We start from the raw sequence: 21,680 nt of genomic DNA on the forward strand, positions 1-21,680 counted from the left end.
GCTGGGTGTGCAGCAATGAAGCTGACTTCATGCACATCTTGTCATCTAAGTGTTAAGGAATTGCCATTAGCTAATTGCCCTTGGCAGAGGCAAGACTGTTGAAGGGGCTTTTTGAGTCTCCCAGACTGACTCCTCTTGTCTTTTGGCAGCAGTTAGGTTACTCATTTTCGGATGAGGAGGGGTGGATTTTGAAAGGATCAGCTGTGTGGAAGAAACGGTCAGGAAAGGGAGGAGAGAGGATTTGGCAGGAGAGGATAAAGGTAAATGGAATGAAACTGAGCTGAAGACAGTAGGAGGGAAAACAAGGACCCAGACAGATTTGGGGAAGGCCAGTGATTTTTGCTCTGTTTGATTTTATTACAGGGGCATGCTGAATGCATGTAAAAACTTCATTTTATGGATGGCTAATACTGGGCTGAGAAGTGTATGTGTGTTTTCTCTGGAGCCTTTTAGTCAAGAAACCTCGTGCCAGTTTCAGTCTGTTTATTTGCATGCAGTCGGAAGCTTGATTCTCTGGAGGCACTCTCCTTGGATACTTGTGAACCGTGCTCTCAGGAGGCTAGCAAGGCTGCCCTAAGTTTTTTTTTTTTTGACCATAGAAACATTCCCTAGAAATGATGAGGTTGAAAGGGAAAAGACATTGCCTGTGCAATACAAGTTAAGCATTCCAAAGGAGAAAATGAAAAGGGAAATGAAAAGTTTCCATGGTGTTGCAAACTGAAATATTCATAGTAGCTTTCCAAGGACCCCGTATCAGCATTTGCATTTCCTCATTTCTACTCGTTTTATCTCTTTTTGACCCTATGTGAAAGAGATGGAATGAAAGGTAATTTTTTTTTTTCTGATGGTCTTTCTGCTTTTCAAATTATTGCTAACTTTCAAGAGATTAGGACCTTTAAAAAATCATTCAGAACTGTAAATTCTCTGGAAGAGCATCCAATTTATCAGACTGGATCACCTGGACATACGATGCTTTGCAGAGTGGATGCCGAGGTAAAGGTAGAGCTTGGAAACCTGCCTAGGAACAAAAGGAAACTGCACGTAAAAGTGTTTTGGAAGATTGTCACATCATATGCTTTCCCGAGGGGTGCCATGGGGTGAGGTCCCCAGAGGTCTGGGAGGATTTCAGCCGGTGCCTCCTGGTGCCAAGGCAGCTTTTCATGCCAGAGTGCAACACAGACCGTGCAGAGCACGGGTCTAAAGGGACGGGAGGCTTGTTGAGGTGAAGCTGGGGAGTGTGAAGGAAACACAGACATTAATTCACGTATCTCAGATGCCACTGGTATGTATTTGTACTCTGCAGCCCAAAAAAACAGCTATTTGACAAGGGGGGTGTACCATCCACGTTTTGCAGAGCAACCTGGAAGGCTGTCAGCCCAGGTATGAGGTGTGCTGAGGAGTGTGAGCATCTCTGTGTGTGAACACACAGATGGGGAGACGATGCAAATTGGGCTCCTTTGGAGGTGCTATGCCAGGCTCCGGTCTCCAAGAGCTCTGGCTGTCCTTTGAACACTGTAATACCCCTGAGGTCAGGGGCAGAGACAGGCTGACTGCCCTCCCTTTGCTTGCCTGAAGGCAGGTGTGACTAGAGAGCTTTCTGTCAGGATTTACAAATTGCTGTTCACCCTTTAAAGGTGGCATTGGCTGAATGGAGTGCTGCTTCTGCAATTCACGTGTCCTGCTTCAGCACTGGGATTGCAGCACAGTCCTGCCAGACTCCTGACCTAATGTGATGTGCTACAGGCAGTGGTCTTGTGCTGGCACAGGCTTTGCTGGGATGTGACTTGCAAAAAAGGCTTTGAATAGAGGTGATCTTATAGCTGGTGGAACAGGGTGCCTGTTTGTATCACAAGAGTCAGCAGCGAGCCTCCTCCCTTTGCAGCCTCGAGTCAGGGGAACAGTAATATTTGTTAGCACAGGGAGAAGAGGGGCCAGGACTTGTGCCTTGGCTGGGTGCATGGTGGGTGCTTGTGAGGCCCTGGGATTCCCTGTGCATGGCTGGTGGGGAGAAGGGGCTGGCTCACGTAGAAGTGAGCATTTTGGGACCAGAGGGAGGAAGAGCTCAAAAAGCCAGTGTGGTTTTGATGGTGGTAATAAAACAAAGTCTGTGTGCCTTCTCATGGCAACCACACAGCGCTCTGAGCCTGGGCAGGCAGACCTGAGATAACATCTGGTTATCGGCAGCAACACCCTTTTCCCAGACGTGTGTCTCACCCCGTTCAGGAAAAGCCTTTTTGTGCCTGGAGGCCCTGGAAAGCACCCGCAGGGCCCAGAGGGAATTCCTGCACCAAGCTACTCCAAAACATTTTCTGCGCCTGGGGGCTTCAAGACTTTTTGGGGCAGCTTGGAGCCAAACTGCCCTGAAAAACTTCTCTCGGCCATTTGTCTCTCAGCCAGTGGACCTCAAAGGTGGTCTCCAGCCTAGTTAACTTGAAAAATTTTTGGTGAAAAATTCCCTGAAGGAACTCCAGGTGGTCCAGGCAAAAGGAGAAGTCTCTTGTGCCCTCTGGACTTGTTCATCTCATGTGAGTTCTCTGTGTGCCATCCTGTGCCACTTTGCTTTTGTGCCTCTGTTTCCTTCCTTTCTTTTCCACGACATTTTGTCATCTCTGCTTCTGAAGGTCTGACCATGTCAGACCTGCTCCTCTCACCGTCACCTTCAGCTCTGTACCTGGATGGTGTTTTCCCTCTACACGTCCATTTTGCAGTCCCACGCAGCTGTCAATGTTAATCTCAAGGAAATGGGGCTTGTTTTCATGAGGGCGGCAGAGAAGGTTCAAACTCAAATACTACATCAAACAGACGAGCTCATGTTAAACTTCTGGCTTTTGTCTACTGTCACAGTGCTTGTAATACTGGCTCTGAGCAGCGATACTTTTGAAAGGAGCTACTCTGACGTGTTACTGGCAGGAGTGATGTCCATTGCTAAACAGCTTGGCTTGCAGCACGGCTCCTGGTGCTGTAATGAAGCAGATTGCTCTGCGTTAGCAATACCTAATCCTACTGTTTTGCCTCAGATGCTAAGAATTGCAGTTCTTCATGTGGAGGTTAAGTATTGCAATTGTAAGAAACGGAGATGCCGGGTGCCCTGCTGAGGGGTAGTGCAGGTGCTATGAACAGGTCAGCTCTGCCACACTCTGGACGTAGGAGGCTTGCTGCACGTGCAACGGCAGTATTACTTGATCTCTCTGTTCCTGCTCTGTTAGTCTGTCTCCTGTCCAAATCAGGGTCAGCTGTGGCTCTGTGGTCTTTACTAGATTTCAGCTGACTTTGCCTGGGAAACGCCTCCGGTGGGGATTTCCCTTTTCCACTGCTGTGACTGTCAGAGATTAGTGCTGCCTAATTGGAGGCTGCTCTGATACAGTTAAGGCATGGGCCTTTTAACTGTCTCCCCTAGACTGTGAAAGCAGGTGATTTGAATCCTCCTTGTAGCAACTTTTCCTGTGTTTGAAGCCTGTTATCACGGCTTCCCTCCCTCATCTCCACCCTGGAGCTTTTAGGGTTCCTTAGCAGGCTACACGGCCGTGATTTCTGGTCCCTAACATACTGTGCTGAGTTATCCGTGAATCATCTGGTGCCTGTTCTCAGTGCAGTGCTCAGCACCAATGTCTTTGTCTGGTGTTTGATGGGAAACACGAGCTGAGCTGAAACACTAGTGCAGCTTCATCCTTTCTGTGCATTTGTTGGGTATCACAGGCACCATACATCTGTCCTGGAGCTACAGACAGCTTATGCCTTGGTTAAGTATTTCAGCACAGAGCCAGGGTACCTTATTCCCTGCTTGCATATCTGGAGCCTGAAATGTACCTGGGATGGAAGAAAATACACAGAGAGCACCTAGAGGAGTAAATGTCAGGATTGCTCAGCCTTTCCCCCGCATAAAGATGGGGGAAAATTGCTGCTGATGCTAAGCCAGCTGCTGAAACCGGATGGATGGCAGAGGAAGGTGCACCTCCAGAAGCAGTCACGCATGCTTAACCCTTGGTGCCAGCTGGGTGGAGGGTGCCCTGGTAGCAGATAATTCTGCTGCGTGTGCCGGGGAGATAGAAAAGGGGTGCCCTCCCTTCCTGGCAGCCAGCAGGTGGACAAGTGGAGGTCCTGGCTCACATGCCTTCTGGTGTCACCTCTCCTCTCCCATGGTGGAGATCTGCTGTTACATGCGGGGTGTGTGACACAACAGGAGATGCTGGGCAGCAGATGGTACGTGCCTTGGGGTTTGCTAGTCCCTCGGGGCTGGGAAAGAGCAGAAGGCTGGCACGGCACGCACTGGGGTGTGTAATGTAGGAGCTGGGCAGACAAGTGGGATTTCCTGCCCCCGAACATCGCGGTTAGGTTACAGACCCGTCTCACACCTGACCTCGATGCAGCCTGAATTCCTCCCTGAACCAGCTGGTTGCAGCACACCCCGTGATGGTGCTTCCAGAGCAGCTCCTCTGCTGTGGGTGCCCCATCCCTGGAGGTGTTCAAGGCCTTTGGGCAGCCTGGTCTGGTGGGAGGTGTCCCTGTCGGTTCTTTAGAGGTCTCGTAAGCATTTCCACATTCACATCTGGTAAACACAAAAGGGCTGAGGAAGCTGTGTTTGAGGATATCAAAGTACCCCAATAGTTTTCTGAGCAACTTATCAACTGGAAAATGAGTCCATCCACTCCGAGCACTGGGCTGAGAATTGCTTCTGCTTCACTGCTTCCTCTTAACATATCAGACCCAAGAAAGCCAAGGACAACATGACTGTGTCTTAAAGAAAAAAAAAAAAAAAGAACAAAAGGTTTTGCGAAACAGCAGACTTACTGATCAATTCCAGGTCCTGCATGAGCTGCTGGTGACTGTGCTCGCTGCATCCGTGACTCAACCTGTGCATACCCAGAAACAGTAGGGCCAGGTGCACACCCACTTTTTCACTAAAGCCTGCACTCTGTACTGCACTTAGAGGACTTGTCCAGAGGTTTCTCTGCTTACCTGCTGGTCACCATCGTGCTGGGCCAGTGGTCCCAGTCTTTACTGCTTGCAAGGGGCTGGACCAGAGAAAGCTTTCACAGTCAGATAGGATGTTTTCTAGCAAGACCTTTGCTCTCAGCAGATGGGAGAAATTGCAGCTATGACCCCACTTTCCCTGCCTCCTTCTGCTGCATTCCAGACCTTGGACAAGAGATGAGGATCTTCTCACCCCTGCGTGAAAGCTCTGCTCTGTAGTTAGGGTTCTTCACATGGTCAGATCTTCATCTCAAAGTAGTCCATGCTGTCATGGATAACATGGGAAACATGTAAGATCTTCATCTCATGCTGTTCAGCTCAGAGCCCAGAAATGCCTGTTGTGAATCAGGGAATCTTTTTAAACTAGTTGTATGTCCTTGCTATGTCTCTTGCAGTTCCTTCTAGTAGAGGGAGAGGAGTTGCTTCCCCTGTTTATGCCAGCAATAAGGATCTGTGAAGCAAATGGATATATTTTACTGTTCTATTTAGAGCAGTTTTTTTTTTTTTTTTTTTTTTTTTTTTTAATGAGGTGGTAGTGCTTCCGGTGGTAGGGCTGCACAGCTTAATTGGGAAAAGCCATGAAAGAAACATTGCTCAGCCTTGAGAAGCTTGTGCTGATTGTCTGCTGCATCCAAGTGAGCAGAGATCTGGGAAAGCTTGCAGAGATCTCTGTAGCCTACCCCAGTACCTTCAGGGAGCTTCAGAAAAAAAACTCTTTAATGATCCTTCTTGGAAGAGACAGGAGGACATCCACAAGGTCCCAGGTCTAGGTCCTTGCTCAGATGAGAGAACCTAGACCTCAGCTCCAGCTGCTTCTCAAGTTAGAGATGTGCTGCCCATGGGCACCGTGTCACAGAAGTGACTCAGGATATTCCACAGCCAAGGAGGAAACAGGCCCCAAGGGCAGATTTACAAAGCTTTACTGAAGTTGAGTCATGATCATGAGATCCCTTCTCCGTTAAGGAAATAAAGGAGATCGTGGTCTTGGAGCCCAGGTTAGAACAGGACTTTTGGTGCTCTTGTCACACAGTCAGTTTGTTGCTCCAGGTTCAGCCCCTAGAGTGCCCAGGGCAGTGCTTGTAGCTCTGGACGGAGACAAATTGCAAATCAGTTCCTAACATCTAGGCAGAATAGTTAACCCTCTCCTTGCGGAGCAGTTAACCCTTTCCTTGCAGTTGCCCAGTGCAAAGGGATGCTGTGCATGCCCCTGCCCCAGGCACCCTGGCTCCTTGCTGCCCCACGAGCAGTGGAGGAGAGCTGGGGATCCTTGAGCTGTGGCTTCAGGCCCTACCCAGTGCTGCATGCCCAGGATGTGCAGGGCCTTGGGCTCTGCCCATGCTGACTCACTCTGCTCATACATGGCTGCTTAAAGGCAGGGGCTCCGTAAACCGGGGCCAGCCCTCCAGTGCAGGGAGAAAACAAACCCCATTAATCCCCCAAAACATGCAGCACAAATGTATTGTTATGGGACTGTGAAAAAACATTTAATTATGGAGCTCTTTAAAATGCACTTTTTTTTTTTTTTGAGTGGGAGGTGTAAGTTTTTGCAGTAAAAAGGCCTATTGTGCTGACAAAATGTTGGTATATTTTCCCCCATTTTCTCCCATCCCTTTTAACAATTGCTGTTTGCTGCCTTGACGCAGTTTTGAAAATTATTCCCCCTCCAAACAGCAGTTTCCCTGAAATGGTGAAGAAATGTACTGTCACCACTCCCTGTTGGAGGAGCTGAGGCTGCAAGGCAAACTTCAGGTTTATGGGGCTGAAAGTCCACGCCATATGTGTGCACCCTGGTATGCTGCCAGGGGCATTTTCAGGATGGTACAACATATGCAGGGACCCTAAAATCACTGAATAGTTGGTGTAGGAAAGGACCTCTGGAGGTCTGCTGGTCCAACCCCCCTGATCAAAACAGGAGAGCTGGTTGCCCAGGACTATGTCTGGGCAGGTTTTATTTATCTCCAAGGAGGAAGACTGCACAGCATCTTTGGGGAACCTGTGCCAGTGCTTAGGCACCTGCACAGCAAAGAAATGCTTCCTAATGTAAAGAGGGAATGCCCTGTGTCTCTGGGTGGCACCCAGCCTGTTGGGTGCCTGGGGTTGTTCTTCTCCAGGTGCAGGTCTTATCTTTTTCTCCTGTTGAACTTCATGAGGTTCCTGTCATCCTGTTTCTCCAACTTGCCTGGGTCCCTCTGGATGGCAGAACAAACACCTGGTATATCAGCCGCTTCCCAGCTTTGTGTCATCTACAGACTTGCAAAGAGTATGGAGCAGGTGGGGGCTGCTCTGCTCTAGGACTCACCCAAGACGGGAGAGAATTCAAAGAATTCAATTTTCTCCAAGAGTGAATGGTGGGAAATGCTGCTGTTAGTCCAAGCGGCCATCACATGCTCACTGCCAAGAAGCTGTTTCCATCTGGGGGAAGCTGTTTTGACGAGGTGGCAATCTTTCAGGGGTGGAGAACAAAAGAGGAAAGAACAGCTATCTCTGCATGGTACATGAGCGCAGTAGATAACATTATGTTCTTCCAAAGCAGATGCCTGGGATCCGTTCAAATGTAGCTCTGCAGAGAAGTGCTTTGCCCAGCTCGTCTCTTTCCAGCTTCTGTATCTGGGCTACTGCCCATGTGTGCATTTGGTATTGGGCCTGCATTTAAACATACACAGCGTTTGGTGTGCTGAGAGCTCTAATTGGGAGCTTCTAGGAATGCTGACCTCTTTTCTCTGAAGAGATCTTCTTGTAAGCCTCATGGGTTGCACTGCCTTGGTAGCTGAGATCTGTCAGCTGTTCTCATAGCTGTTCCCGTAGCCGTGCTGTTCTTGCTAACAGCCATCTGTCTCCCAGATTGTCTCCTGCTGAGGAACTACATCTTGTCCTCCGCAGGACAGGCTGTGCACACAGGGGCTGGGATGTGGCCTTGGGCTTTGCAAGGGTTTGGGACCATTTCTGTACAGAGGTCTGTACCTTGATAAGCACAGAGACTGTCACTTCTGTCTCTAATCCCATCTTGTTCTAAGAGCGCCCTTGGAGATGCCCTCTGAGGATTTTGTCTGGGTCACACAAGGAGTTTCCAGCATTGAAGTGAGACCTTTTCCAGGTGTTGCACCAACCAACCGTCTCAGAATACCTCTGTATGCTGCCTTGTTTAGATGCAAAGGAATGATTTGAACAAGATGCAGATTTCCCGGTGCAGCTTTCCGTCCTTCATCCTTCCTAGAACATTTTCAGGTCCTTTTTTCTCAGGATCAGTGCTGTCGGTGTGTCTTACAGCCATGTAAAATGAACCTTGCAGATTCAGTGAGCTTCATTACAGAGTAAATCCAGGCCTGGCTTTATGCACTGTGACCTGGGTCTTTGATGGTCACATCTTTAACAGGCTGTTCAGGTACAGGGGAACCTATAGCATGAGTTTTGAGCAGTCCAAGATTAATTTTGCAGTCTCTTTGCACCAGAATAATCTCAAGCCAACAAAGCAAAATAATGTTTTCAACTACCCACCATGTTCACCTTAACTCTGTTTATTTATTTCTGGCATACCTTTCCCACATTGACTCCTTCCTGGGCAGTACCTCTTGGACCTCGCCCCATTTCTACTGTAACGTGAGGCCCTCTGGGTAATTCTGGAGCTCTGCTTTAGCTTATAGACAGCATTATTGACATAGACAGCATTGTGCAGAGCCTCCAGAGCTTTGATGTGCTACAGCTCCTTCCCTTGCGTCTGCTGAGGAACACTCATGGCAGACCAGGTCCCTTTATGAGGTTCTTCAGTGTCCCATGCTTCAGAGACTTTTCATTTTCTCAAAAACCCTGCTTATTTTCTTTAGTGAAGGTGTGAGGTTTTTCAATTGTTAACTGCAGGGTTTCGGTACAGTTATATGGCACCACGCCATGCTCTTGGTTTTCCTCAAAGGGGATTGCATACTAGGGGTTAACTGGAATCCTCGTTTTTCCCTATACATTTAGAGAGCTTGGACATGTTTTCATTGCCTTGCCTGCAGTTTTATGTGCTACCCAAAAGGATGGATTGTGTTGCTCTCTGGTGTTGCAGTGTGTATAACAACCAGCTGAGCGTTGAGACTCCCTCTGAACTTTGAATTGTCTCACCAGCCATGGGGTATACATTTTCTGTATCTTGGAATTTCACTGCCTGCCCTTGGTCTGCAAATAAACCATCTAAATCTCCTGCTGCTGGGAGCACATCACTCCTTAAGTAATATGTTTCAGGATTTTACATGCCAAGGTTCATGTTGATCGCAGATCTTTCCCTCCTGGTAAAGTCGCAGACAGACGAATAGGTGGTGGCGTGTGTGCCCGGATACTGAGACATTTTTGTTCAGGCACTTTCCCATTCTTGAAGAGGCACTTTGCAGCACACTCATGTTTTCTGCATTTTGTTTTCACCTATTTGCCTGAATTTCATCCAAGCATTATCATTTTATCCTTATTTTGACTCTTGCTTATATGAATCCTAGGACTGTGAATAGATATCTCTGTTGTAAGCTGTGTGGTTTCAGCTTGGTTTGGTGGTCCTTGATTTTCTCCAGTCCAGCCTCCTGTTCAGAACAGGACTGTTACCCACATTAGATAAAGGAGGACATGGTTTTGTATAACGAAATCATGAAAGGATTATTTCCAAGGGTGGAGACCCCATCACCACCTGAGCAACCTGTTGCTGAGCTCTCCTCCACACTCTTCCCAGACAAATTTTTCTTAATATCCATATGTTTGCTTAATTTGCGATCAGCTCCTTCCATCGTACCAGCCTACTGGTGCTGCACCTATTCAGGTTGGTTTTCCCCATATTTTTCTTTTAATGCTGAGTTTTCTGCTGTGGCTGCAATAGTGTTAAGAGGGTCACTATTCCTCTGGGACTGTCTTTGCCAATTTTCTGGTATTCCCAGACATATCTTGCCTTTCTGTCTCTGGAAGAATTGGAGGTCCTATGAAGTCTATTCCAGTGGCAGCAGAGCCTTAATTCTACAAATTGAGATAGCAAAGGGCTATTATTTCCAAAGCACAGCCCAAACTTGGGCATTTAGCTCCTCTTGTTTCCTTTATTCCTTGTTTGCCCTCAAATCTTACCGGTAGTCTGCACAGGATATCAGTATCTTGCTGTGTGTTCCTGCTCTCTGTAGGAATGACGGCCCAACAATGAGTGTCTGTCCTGTGCTTGGTGACTCTTTTCTGAATTGAGATTGTTGCTGCTGAGGAGCCTTGTACCTCCAGACCACAAACTTGTTCCACCTCAAGAGCAGTTTAGCTAGAAGTTCCCTGGAGCATGGCAGTTGATTTCCCTTTGGAAAGTTAATGTTCCTGCTCTAGGAAGGACTTGCTACATCCAGAAAACATGGTGATTTTTTTTCTTCGGTGTGAGTAAACCAAATCACTAGACCTGTAATGAACGTGAAGTTGTTTGGAAACACTGCCCCTCTGGGGCTGTTTGGGGGTCTAGCCAGTTGCTAGACCTTTTTCTGCTAGATCAGCTTTCTTTTTACCTGTGAACATCCCTTCTCCCAAGATCCAGAATCACTGCTTACTTTTTCAAGTAATTTGCTTTTTTTTTGGTTGAAGGTAGCCCTCACTGTGCCAGAGATCCTTTGCACCTAATGTTTTCTGCAAAAGAAATTTAATCAGCTACGAATACAGACTAACGCAGGTTTAATATAGGTAGAACATGCCAGGTTTCAGGTAGGGAACAAAAAGGACTGTAAAAGCTAACTACGATCTACCAGGACTGATTTTTTTTTTTCCAGGTGTGAGTATTTGGCCAAGGTGGGGTTGGCTGTGAGCTGTGCCAGTGGACTGGGAGGAGGCAGAGAACAGGACAGAACTGGTGTCCTAGCGCGATTAACAGACCAAATATTCCTGTGTAATGTGGGATGCAGGCTCACTGGGTCTTGGTATTGATGGATGCTTGTGAAGCTCCTGTTTGACTGCCCAGGATCAAGCAATACAGGCTCACAGCATTTAATGTGGTTCCTGTGAGGAAGCTGAGTGTCAGTTTGCAATATCAGGCCAGATGCAAGCACACTTTGGTTTAGAATTGCTTGGGTCCCTTCTTGTCGAGCAGTGCAGAATGGTGATGACGCATCTGCCTTCCTGGCACTGAGTACTTTCTTTCCTGCAGGACACTTACCCATGTGAGCAAGCAGTGTAAGTCTTGGTGTAACTCAAAAGCTGCTTGGCTGGGTTCCCTCTCAAACTGTAGCATCACTGATCCAGCATCACTGATTAAACTGTTTGCCAAATGCATGTTAAACAGACCAAAAATGGGCAAAACCAAGCCCTGTCCCAGCCTTTGCCCGTATTCCCAGTGGATTGCGTGGGGCTCTCTTTCACCTGTAACTTGCTTGCCAGATCTGCATTTCTTTTTCTCTGGGCAGCAGGAGCTTACCACTGCCCCCTCCACGTACCTTTTACTACCCAGGTGTCCTGGTTTCAGTTAGGACAGAGTTAATTTTCCTCCTAGTAGCTGGCAGGGTGCTATGTTTTGGATTAGAATGAGAAGAGCGCTGATAACATGCTGATGTTTTAATTGTTGTAGAGCAGTGCTTACACCAAGCCAAGGACTTTTCAGCCTCTCTCTGTCCTGCTAGCGAGCAGGCTAGGGATGCAGCAGGAGCTGGGAGGGGACAGACCCAGGACAGCTGACCCAAACTGGCCAAAGGGGTATTCCATACCATCTGACGTCATGCTGAACAATATATAGGGGTGGCTAGCCGGGGTGGAGGGGTGGCCGGCTGCTCGGGGATAGGCTGGGCATCGGTCAACGGGTGGTGAGCAATTGCATTGTGCATCACTTATTTCGTACACATTATTACTATTAATACTATTATTATTATTATTATTATTGTTATTCTTTTCCCTGTCTTAATAAACTGTCTTTATCTCAACTCACAGACTTCACTTTCCCGTTTCTCTCCCCCATCCCGGAGAGGGAGGGGGGAGGGTGAGCGAACGGCTGTGTGGTGTTTGACTGCCAGCCGGGCTAAACCACAACACCAGGTCTTGTGGAAAGGGCGGGAGTTAATAGACAGAATTGCTCTTTGCTGTCCAACACTGCCAGCTTCCAATTTAAAATCAGTTGTGCCAGTTTCATAAAGCTTCAATGCTCTCTGTGGGAAGGGATTCTTGTGTTTAGCATGCTTTATGTATCTCATTTAAATACCATTCAGAATGCTGTCTGTGGTGCGGCTATAAACCAGACGCGCAGAATGTCATTGTCAGTGGGGAGAGAAACCGACAGGTGCCTGCAACCATTCCTGTGATCTGTCAAACTTCTTTTCTTCCCTTCATGCAAGCAAAAGTTTTACTCCTTTTTGGTCCCAAACCGCCTGAGGGCTAAATGAAGTATGCATCCAGACTGGCTCGTTCAATCCCCATCTCTCAGGCTTTCCTCACCCAGCATGTTTTATCTTCCGTGCTTCCTGAGTGCTGTGCTACCCGGAGTCATCTCCCCTTCAACCTGCTGCTGCCTGGCCCTGCCCCAGCAGTGTAGGGATGGCCTGGGGCTGGGGAGAGATGTCTTTTCTCCCCTGATCTCTCCTCTCGCCCACAGAGAGGAGCGAGGGGTCACGCCAAAGGGGAAAATGTGGCCTGGGGGGGTCCCCTCCAGCTGCACCTCACGCCATGGCCTGCTGTCTTTCTGCCCCTACAGATGTCGTGGCACCCGCAGTACCGCAGCTCCAAGTTCCGCCATGTGTACGGCAAGGCTGCCGGCAAGGACAAGTGCTATGACTGCGTGCCCATCACCCACAGTGTCCACGACAACCAATTCTGTGCCGTGAACCCACACTTCATCGCGGTGGTGACCGAGTGCGCGGGCGGAGGGGCCTTCCTCGTCATCCCCATCCACCAGGTGAGCGCCGCCGAGAAGGGATGGCTTTCGTGAGGGTGCCGAGATGCTGGTGGAGAGCTGGGCTGAGCGGGGAGGTAGATCTCACAGGGGATATTCAGTTAATGCTGTTGCCTGAATTGCAAAATGCATGGAAGGGGCCACAGATTGCCTGGCACGTGGGTACCTGTGCATCCTAGGTGGCTGCTTGCAGGTTTTCAGCACCTTCCTTCATTTTGTATCTCGGTTGCCTTTCTTGTGTAATCAGCGGGAGCTGTGCTGTTCAGATGTTTGTCTCCCAGGAAAGACTGCAAATCAAAAAGCAATTAGTAGATACGGAGGGTAAGAACTGAAAGGTGCTTTAGTGGCTTGGCTTCATCTGTCACCAGAGGAGAGTATGGTGTATTTTGCTCTAACTACCTTCTCCTTTGTGAAAGAATGGAGAGACAGTTATAAGACAATGAAGCTCTTCAGCTTCAAACATTGATGCTGGAAAAACTTCCCTTTCGGAAATGAATCCCATGTTTGTGGGTTTTGATGACTTGGAGATCTGATGAGAGGGAGAAGCTGGCTGTCTGGCATTTATTGCTGCAGAAGAATTAGGCATGCACTAATGTGGATTAACTTCAGTATGAGATTATGATCTCCCTGGAATCAGGGCAGAACAGATGAAAGGCAAAAGTTCAGCCTTTAATTAAAAGTTAATTGATGGTGTTATTGTAATGCCACTTTTTCAATATATACTTGCTAAGGATGAAAGTGAACTGGGTGTGCTTGAAGAGCCTAGTGCAGTTCCTGGCTCTTCTAGACTTTGTTTATTCAACTCATTAACCGCTGGTGCTGTTCAGAGACAGTCCTAAAATTAACCACTACCCTGTTTTTCTTGACTGAGTCACTTCTGCCCCCTCGACCACGATCTGTTGGGGCTGAAGAACTTGTCTTTATCACAGACCTGCATCTCTGAGCAGGCAGCTGGGACTGTGGGATGTGGGGTGGGACCCAGCTCTCAAAGTGTTGGCAAAAAGAGCTCAAGATGCTTGCACTGCTTACTATTAATTCTTCTGTCTTGACACCTCTTCTCAACTTAGCTCATCTTTAGTAGCAGTTCATCCATTCTTAACACCTGCTTAAATGCTCCACCCAGGTCTGAAATACTGCTTGCAGAAGTGAAAGGCACAGTAGAACTAGAAGAGATAACTAGAGAAGGATAGTTAAAGTACATCAATGAAAATGTGAAATTGCTTTCATTTGAGGAAAGACTTTGAAGGTTAGGCCTCGATTAGTCTGGGAAAAAAGACAAAGGAGCGAGATACATTAAACTGTTAACAGGGTGGGGAAGAAGTGTAGGGAGAATTCCTGATTTGTGTAGTGAAGGGGTGGGACACCACTGATCAGACTGGCAGCAGGCAGGAGTGGACGCTTTTGCAGTTCAACTGTGGAGCTCACAGCCCAGGATGCTGATGAGCCTGGAAGAATTCAGGGGCTCAAAACAGGACAGAGTTATGGAGAGGAGTTGTGCCACAAACAGTGTTTGTTCAGATGCAGTTCCCTTAGGTCACGAAGTCCCCTGAGGGTTAACCTTTGGTGGTGGGTCAGGGAAAGGGTCTGTATGTGTTGTGCTTCTTCCAGCTGTTCTCCAAATACCTGTTCCTGACACAAGCTGTGGGGGAGAGTGGCCTCAGCCACCCACAGAAAGGGGTTTTCTGAGCCTGGGTGCTGTGATACCAGTTACTTTTCTTCCAAGATACTCTTCCGAACTGGTGCCACCTGGTGAAAAGCAGCAGCTTTTGGCATGTGCTCCCAGTGGTGGTATTTGTGGCTGCCAGCTCCTACAGCGGCAGTCACCCCCAGCAGCACTCCGGGCTCTTGGCTTGTGCCCCTGGCTGCCAGGGAGACGAAGGCAGCCTGGTCTGGAGACTTGTGTCTGGGATAGTGTTGCCCTCTCATGACTGACAGCTAATCCATTTTTTTTTTTTTTTTTTTTTTTTGGCTGGATTTGCAGCTCTTGTCCCTGGTTTAATGGTGTCTCTTTTCTTCTCTCCTGCTGACTCATGGAAGCTGAGCTCTCTCGTCCCTTGAAGAAATACCACTTATTGCCTTCTGCATCATTCTTCCTCTCACAGAGCTTGGGAGTAAGGTGGGGTGGAGAGCAGAAGGGCTTAACAAAAGAAAGAGCTCTTAGCCATAGATACCCCCATCCAGCAGGCCTAGAAACACATGCTTTTGCCTACTACCTGAAGAGGAATTAGTTGAATTTTTGCCACCGCTTGGAAAACAGTCTTCTGTTGCAGAACATATCGCTTAGATCCTGATGAAGACCAGTCAGGTCCTCGCTGAAGTTGGCTGGGTGGAACAGCAGCCCATCTCACCAGGAAAGCAGCTGTGGGCACAGGGGCTGTCTGGTGCCTGGCACAGAGTGAGTGCCTTTGTAAATCTCATGAGTCTGGGGACACACATGCCTTCCTTTTTCCTTCTCCCATGACCAGACTTGAGACAAAGAGGTAGCAAGATGAAAACAAAGTCCTGAGAGACAGGAAAATGTTTGTGTCCAGGTCTCTGCAGCCTCTAGTCTTTGAATGTATCAGAAACAGGTGAGAAGGGGGGGTCATCTTTCATTTTGTGGACCTACTGGACACTAACTCAGTTTCCTTCTCTTGGATAACAAAGACTATGAAGTGAAAGCTGTGATGACCCTTTCGGCTTTACCTGAGGCTACATGTGGGTGCTGTGCCAGGATTTAATGACAAGGTGCTAGTGGTCTTTGGAGAGAACCTGAGACCTGCGGATGACCAATCTCACTATCATTTACCCTGTACAAAACTGCTGGGAGAATTTTAACAGTTGTCTCACTGCGTTTTGTGTTTGTCTGAGACCAACGGTGCGACCTGTCACGTATGTTTGTTGGCAGCTTGTGTGCTGCGGGCTCTGCTCTGTCCCAGAGCTGGTGGGTTGCACGGGGTGTAGGTAGGACCGGCAGCAGGAAGAGCAAGGGCTCTGTGAAGGGTAGGAGAAGCTTCAGGATGGGGCTCAGCATGGCATGGTGGCAGTTTGGCAGGGTGGCCTGGGAGTCTCCCAGATGGAGCAGACAGGCAGCCAGCTTTGGGAGGGGACGGAATTCCCATAGGGATCAAGGGATCCCTGTGGAGCTGGCTGCCCAGCCCTCTGAGTTGTGAGCTTGAAACCAAGCTCTGAAGCCCACAAAAGGACACCGTGGGTGGGGGAACTCTTATTAAAGGCCTTTTATCTCTTTTCTTCTGCCTTCCCAAGTCACTTTGTATTGTTGCTGTCATAAAACTGATTTGTTTTAGACTGTAGTCTAAAAAAGCAGTCTTTTACATTTCAAAGCCCGCTGGGTGTTCAGTTTGAAGCAGGTTAATCCCAGTCTATGAGGCAAACTTCTCAAGTGCCACTTCCAGAGAGGTGTGGGGAGCACACCCATTACAGTGTCTGCTTTCCAGAAGGGCATGCAGTTGCATTCATTTTGATTTACGATTTGGAAGAAATTCTTCACTCAGAGGGTGGTGAGGCCCTGGCACAGGCTGCTCAGAGAAGCTGTGGATCCCTGGAGGTGCTCAAGGCCAGGCTGGATGGGGCTTTGGGCAACCTGGTCTGGCGGGAGGTGTCCCTGCCCATGGCAGGGGGCTGGAACTGGGTGGTCTTTGAGGTCCCTTTCAGCCCAAGCCATTCTCTGATTCTTCCAGCTGGGATAAAAGTGGGCAGGTAAGCACGACCGGCTTGTAACCATGTCTGCCTCCTCAGGTGACTTACCTTTGCTCTCACACAGAAGTCTGCATTCCTGGAGCACCTCCTGCTCCTCCTGCTCCTGACAGGGAGGAGCAAGTGTTGCTCTGATGTTAATCAAATCCCCAGTACCCTTTCTATCACATAATAGACATACTGACATGACTGTAGCAGAGGCTGACTGCAGCGTGGGGTTATCCTGAAGCAACACAGCCCCCTTTCGGCACAAGCTCCTCAGCACTCAGTGCGCTTTGTGCATGAGAGTTAGCAGTGAGTACACTGCCCAAACGTGGCTTATTCTTGGAGAGTCTTGAATCTGATTTAATGCAATGAATGACTGGATTTGAAAACCATCAGAGAGAAATGCATAGCTTGTTGAAAGAAAAACTGGGTTTGTAATTTGTGTTGTTGCTTAAAAATAAAATAAAATAAATAAAACAAAACAAAATAAAATAATAAAATAAAAGCTAGTTGAAGAGGATAAAAATGATGAGCAAAAACATTTTTCCTGCTTATCAGAAATTTATTCTCAAGGAACAGATAAGAGATTTTCTCTCCCCCCAAATCTTCAAGAAATCTGGAAGATACAATTCATTGCTAAGTGTTTCCTCTCCAAGTTTTATTCTGGTGTCTGAATCAAATAATAACATATAATCTCTGTTGCATATGTACAGATTTCTCAGTAGCACTGTGAAGGCCTGCACAGCACCACGTTACCTTTCTGTCTGTGATATCATCAGGATTTGCCTTGCAGCGACAGCAAAACCCCATTCTCAACAGAAGGACACCACCCAGAGCATTTGGAGCATAACAAGCAGAAAGAGGTTTCTTGGTGGAGCTGGACATGTCTTACTTGAAAATGTCCTGTAATTCCATGGCTCACATTAGGTTTCATGATATATATATTTTTTAATTTTATTTTTCTTTTTTTTTTTCCAGACAGGGAAGCTCGACCCACATTATCCCAGAATATGTGGGCACAAAGGAAATGTTCTGGACATCAAGTGGAACCCGTTCAATGACTTTGTAATAGCCTCGTGTTCAGAAGATGCCACTGTAAGTTTCCCAGCTTATACTCGACGTTATTGCCTGGCTAATGTGCTTTTGGGGGAAAGAAATAGGAAAAGAACCAAGAGGCCCAGGGATGAGATGTGAAAATGCATGTAATCTTTAACAACAGCCATGTCAGAGTAAGATCCCTGTATTTCTCTTGAGGTCAGACCTATGTGATCCCTTCCAAATGATGTATCAAAATCATGATAGGAAGAAGATCTGCTTTTGTGGGGGCTTCCATCTTTTGGGGTATGTTTGTGTGAGAAAGAATGCAAATGTAAAATTGGTTCAAGGTTAACCACTGTGAAACTCCTCCTTTACTACAAAATAAAACTTTCAACGCAATGCAATCTGTGACAGCTGTTTCAGATCATTTCTCCACGTAGCAAGTTTGAACTCATTTCTCTCCGAGTTACTCTGTAAAGTCATGCTGGATCAGTTATGGGCTAGTTAAGGAGTCTGTGTCATACTTTACTCTGCCCAAGGCATCAACGAAATGAGCATTTTCCAACCAAAAACAGAGAAAGACTCCAGAGACGCAAAGATTAATGCTAATACAAACCTATAAAAAGATATCAAATTCTTAAGTCAGGTTTATGTTTTAGGCAATAAGTAGTTGGGCTGAAATTGATGTAAGTAAGATGCAGTCACACACTTTAGTTCAGCGTAGGTGCAGCCTAGTTGTTAGGAACTGGAAAATTCAATTCATGTGTGTAAGGGACAGTTTAGGCCATATCTACCCACTGGAAAATTGCTTTCTGTGGCTTATCGAAAGTGTGGTGTTGGCTCCTATGATAGTAAGAACATCTAACTACTGTGCTCTTTTTCAGAGATCCCATGTCTGTTTTCTCCCACTGCGTATATATGCCCTCTGCCAGACATAATCAGGGAGGTTTCCCTTGTCATTTCCTCCAGCCCTGACTTAGTGTTTTATCTTCTGCCATTTCAGCTCTGTCAGAAACCTCTCTTGAATTGGAAATATATGACCTTTGAATTTTCCTTCCTGTTTAGTGACTTTTCTTTGCCTTTTTTTTTTATGATCTTCATGCCTTTTTTGACAACGTTTTTCAATTTCTGGGCTGCCTGCGGGGGTTATATTTTATCTTCCAACTGGAATGCCAGGTGCTCATGCTGTCTCAGAAAGGACTTGTGGCAGGAACTCATGACCATGACCTCTCTTTTAAGTCTCAGATGAGAAATGAGCACAAGCTTCAAAGCTTCCTGCTGCAATTGCAGAATATATTCAAATAACACAATTACAGAATCATTCAGGTTTAAAGGGAGCTTGGGAGGCCTCTGGCTCCACCTCCTGCTTAAGTCTGCGGAGCTGAGTCTTGAAAACCTTCAAGGATGCAAACTTCACCACCTTTTCGGGCAACCTGTTCCTGTTCTTCACTATTCCTATGGGGATTTTTTTCCTTATATGTTGCTAGAATCTTCCCAGTGTAGTTAATGACTGCTGTATCCAATCCTCCTTCTCTGCACTTCAGTAGCAAGCATGGCTCTATTTTCTCTGTTATCTTGTTAGTACCAAAGTCTTTTATCAGATTCCTCTCAAGATGTCTCTTCTCCAAGCCGAGCAAGCCCGTCTCCCCTTGTCACAGGACATGTGCTGCAGCCTCCTGAGCATCCTGGTGGTCTCCAATGGACTCACTGAAGTTTATTTTACTTTCTTGTACTAGGAGGTGCAAAAGTGGGTGCAGCACTCCAGTGGTTGTTTAAAGATTGCTGAGTAAAGGGAAAAATCATTTCCCTTGATCTAGGAGCTATCTTCCTGTTTTTCCAGACCACGATGTTGCTAGCTTTCATTGCTGCCAGGGCATGCTGCCATGTCTTATTTATTCTCTTGTCTACCAGGACTCACTCCATGGGGTCAACATCTGTCGTATCTGTCCTGTCCTGTCCTGTCCTGCAGAGCTCAGACTGGACAGCTATTGGGACACCACTGCAGCAACACTTCCTCTGTCCTGACCCGATAAGTATGAGAAGTTTTAGGGTCCCAGAGATGTCTACCACTTCCATTGGGCTGCACATTTGAGCCAAACACTTCTTTCCTCTCTGTTGTGTAAGGCCTGGTGCCCCCTGCCATTTTTCAGCATCAGCATGAGGCACTGCTGTGGCTTGTGTGCGAGGATGTATCTGATTGCTGCTACTGCACTGGTTTTCCCTGAAAATGTTGAGGAAGGCCACAAGCTTGTGTGAAGATGGTGAACATTTCCCACCACCCAGGTTCCTACAAGGTTTCTTGGTCATTAACCAGCCTTTCTGAAGCGTGCCATTGTGATAGCACAACTAAATTCTGTGGCCTACAGCTGAAGCATGCAGAGTGGTACTTTAGGGTATGGGAGGGGGTGGACAGTCTGTAAATGCCCGGTGCCCTTCCCAGTTCCTACTGCTGCCTTGGACTGGGGCTAAGAAAAAAGTGACCTGGGGCCGAGAGCTTGAGCTTAGAGCAGGAAGCAAGCTCATCCTCCTGTCCCTTCTGTTCCTTCTGGCAAATCATCAGGAATGTACGAATTCATCTTGATGAAGATCTTCTCCCCTGTGACTGGAGAGTTAACTCTGTGTCCTTAACTTTGCTTTGTCAGGTTTTCTTCAAGTTGCAGTGGAGCAGACTGCTGGTGAGCTAGGTTGCTCATGCTTGGCCTTGGCAGTTCTTGTTCCAAGACCTGCTTCTCCTGCCCACTAAGGAATGAGAATTGCTGCCATTTCATGAACCCTGAAACTCCAACCAGGGTCTTACCACCATTTCATAGCATGGGTAGTGCATGGTTCATTCTAGGCAGTTCTTCAGTGTGAACACACACCATTTCCCCGTTTCCTCCTCTCTCAGCCCCATTCATTTAGTGATTATACCTGTTGAAACTGTAGGGTGTGACGTTTCCTCTTACTGCTGTGGAAGTTCATTAGCGGCTACTGGACCCCACAGTCCTAATGTTTCTGAGGGACTTGATTCTTTAATGAGATAAACACTGGTGAGAAGAAGGGTGCTTGTGATCCTTCCTAGCAGGTTGCTGAATTTGTGCCTCTCCTTCTTTGGTATAGAATAGTGTGATTCTCATCAGTCAAGCAGTGGGAGACTCAGGCAGCTGTGGCTAATTTCCACAAGCTGTCTAATTCGAAGAGCATTTCCATGTGGCTTCAGGTTAAGTCCTAGAGAATTTTTCACAAGTAGAATCACTTTCCTTGAGCCAAAGGGTTAATCTGTTGTCATCCTAAAGGCTGTGCTTCTAAGATCAGTGTAAGAAAGACTCTTTTCTTTTGCCTGCACAGGTTCAGCTGCATTTGCAGGCCACCTCTATTGTCTCCTTCCACATCAAGAGGACAGAATTTATTCTTGTCTTCGTGCAGCACCCTTCCAGATGAATCCAGGGCTGCAGGTAGCCCTGTCATGAGACAGAAAACTTCCCTTGTGTTATGCTGTCCAGGCTGCTCAGGGCATCCGCCTTGTGGCCGCCTGAGTGGACTTCTGTGTCCTTTGTGCTGTTTGCAAAACATTTAGCATTTGTGCAGTTTTCAGGGGACAGACAGTACTATAGTTATTATCTGACCAGGGACATTCTCAGTTCTTTCACCAGGTAGCATTGAGTGGATGGCTGCTTGCATCAGTCACTGCTATAATACTTTCTGGGACTCTTTGCTGAAGTCTATTTCAGATTTGCCCATTCCTGATCAAAGTTTGTTAGAAGACAAGGTAGAAAACTGCAGGTGCTGTGGTTTGGTGTTTGTAAGATCTGTGGCTTACTTCTTCCCCTTGGGAGCAGTTCTCCATAAATGTGCTAACAGCATGGCCAACAACAATAATTACAGTTAAATTCTGAATTATCACCCTACATACTAATTTCACAAAGACCAATCCTGTGCCATTCAGGTTAAGATCTGGGACATACCCAAGCACTTGCTAACAAGAAACATCACCAGTCCGAAGAAGGAACTTCTTGGGCATGCTCGGAGGGTGGGCCTCATTGAGTGGCATCCCACTGCTGAAAACATCCTCTTCAGCTCCGGCTATGACTACAAGGTGGGTCTGTTTTCTTTGAAGCCCTCCCCTCGGGACTTAGTGTTTGGCAGGTTGTTTTGAAAT

At 47.3% G+C, this 21,680-nt stretch overlaps 1 protein-coding gene across 1 annotated transcript in view; it reads left to right on the top strand.

The window, feature by feature from the left end:
* Positions 1-21,680, top strand: part of CORO2A (coronin 2A) — a 52,251-nt gene that overhangs the window by 20,951 nt on the left and 9,620 nt on the right. Inside the window, exons 2-4 of the mRNA XM_040540784.1 lie at positions 12,626-12,826; positions 17,483-17,599; positions 21,468-21,617. Of these exons, the coding sequence (XP_040396718.1) occupies positions 12,626-12,826; positions 17,483-17,599; positions 21,468-21,617 (468 nt within the window). The remainder of the gene's footprint in view (positions 1-12,625; positions 12,827-17,482; positions 17,600-21,467; positions 21,618-21,680) is intronic.

This window comes from Cygnus olor, chromosome Z (genome assembly GCF_009769625.2).
Source record: "Cygnus olor isolate bCygOlo1 chromosome Z, bCygOlo1.pri.v2, whole genome shotgun sequence".
Taxonomy (NCBI): Eukaryota; Metazoa; Chordata; class Aves; order Anseriformes; family Anatidae; genus Cygnus; species Cygnus olor.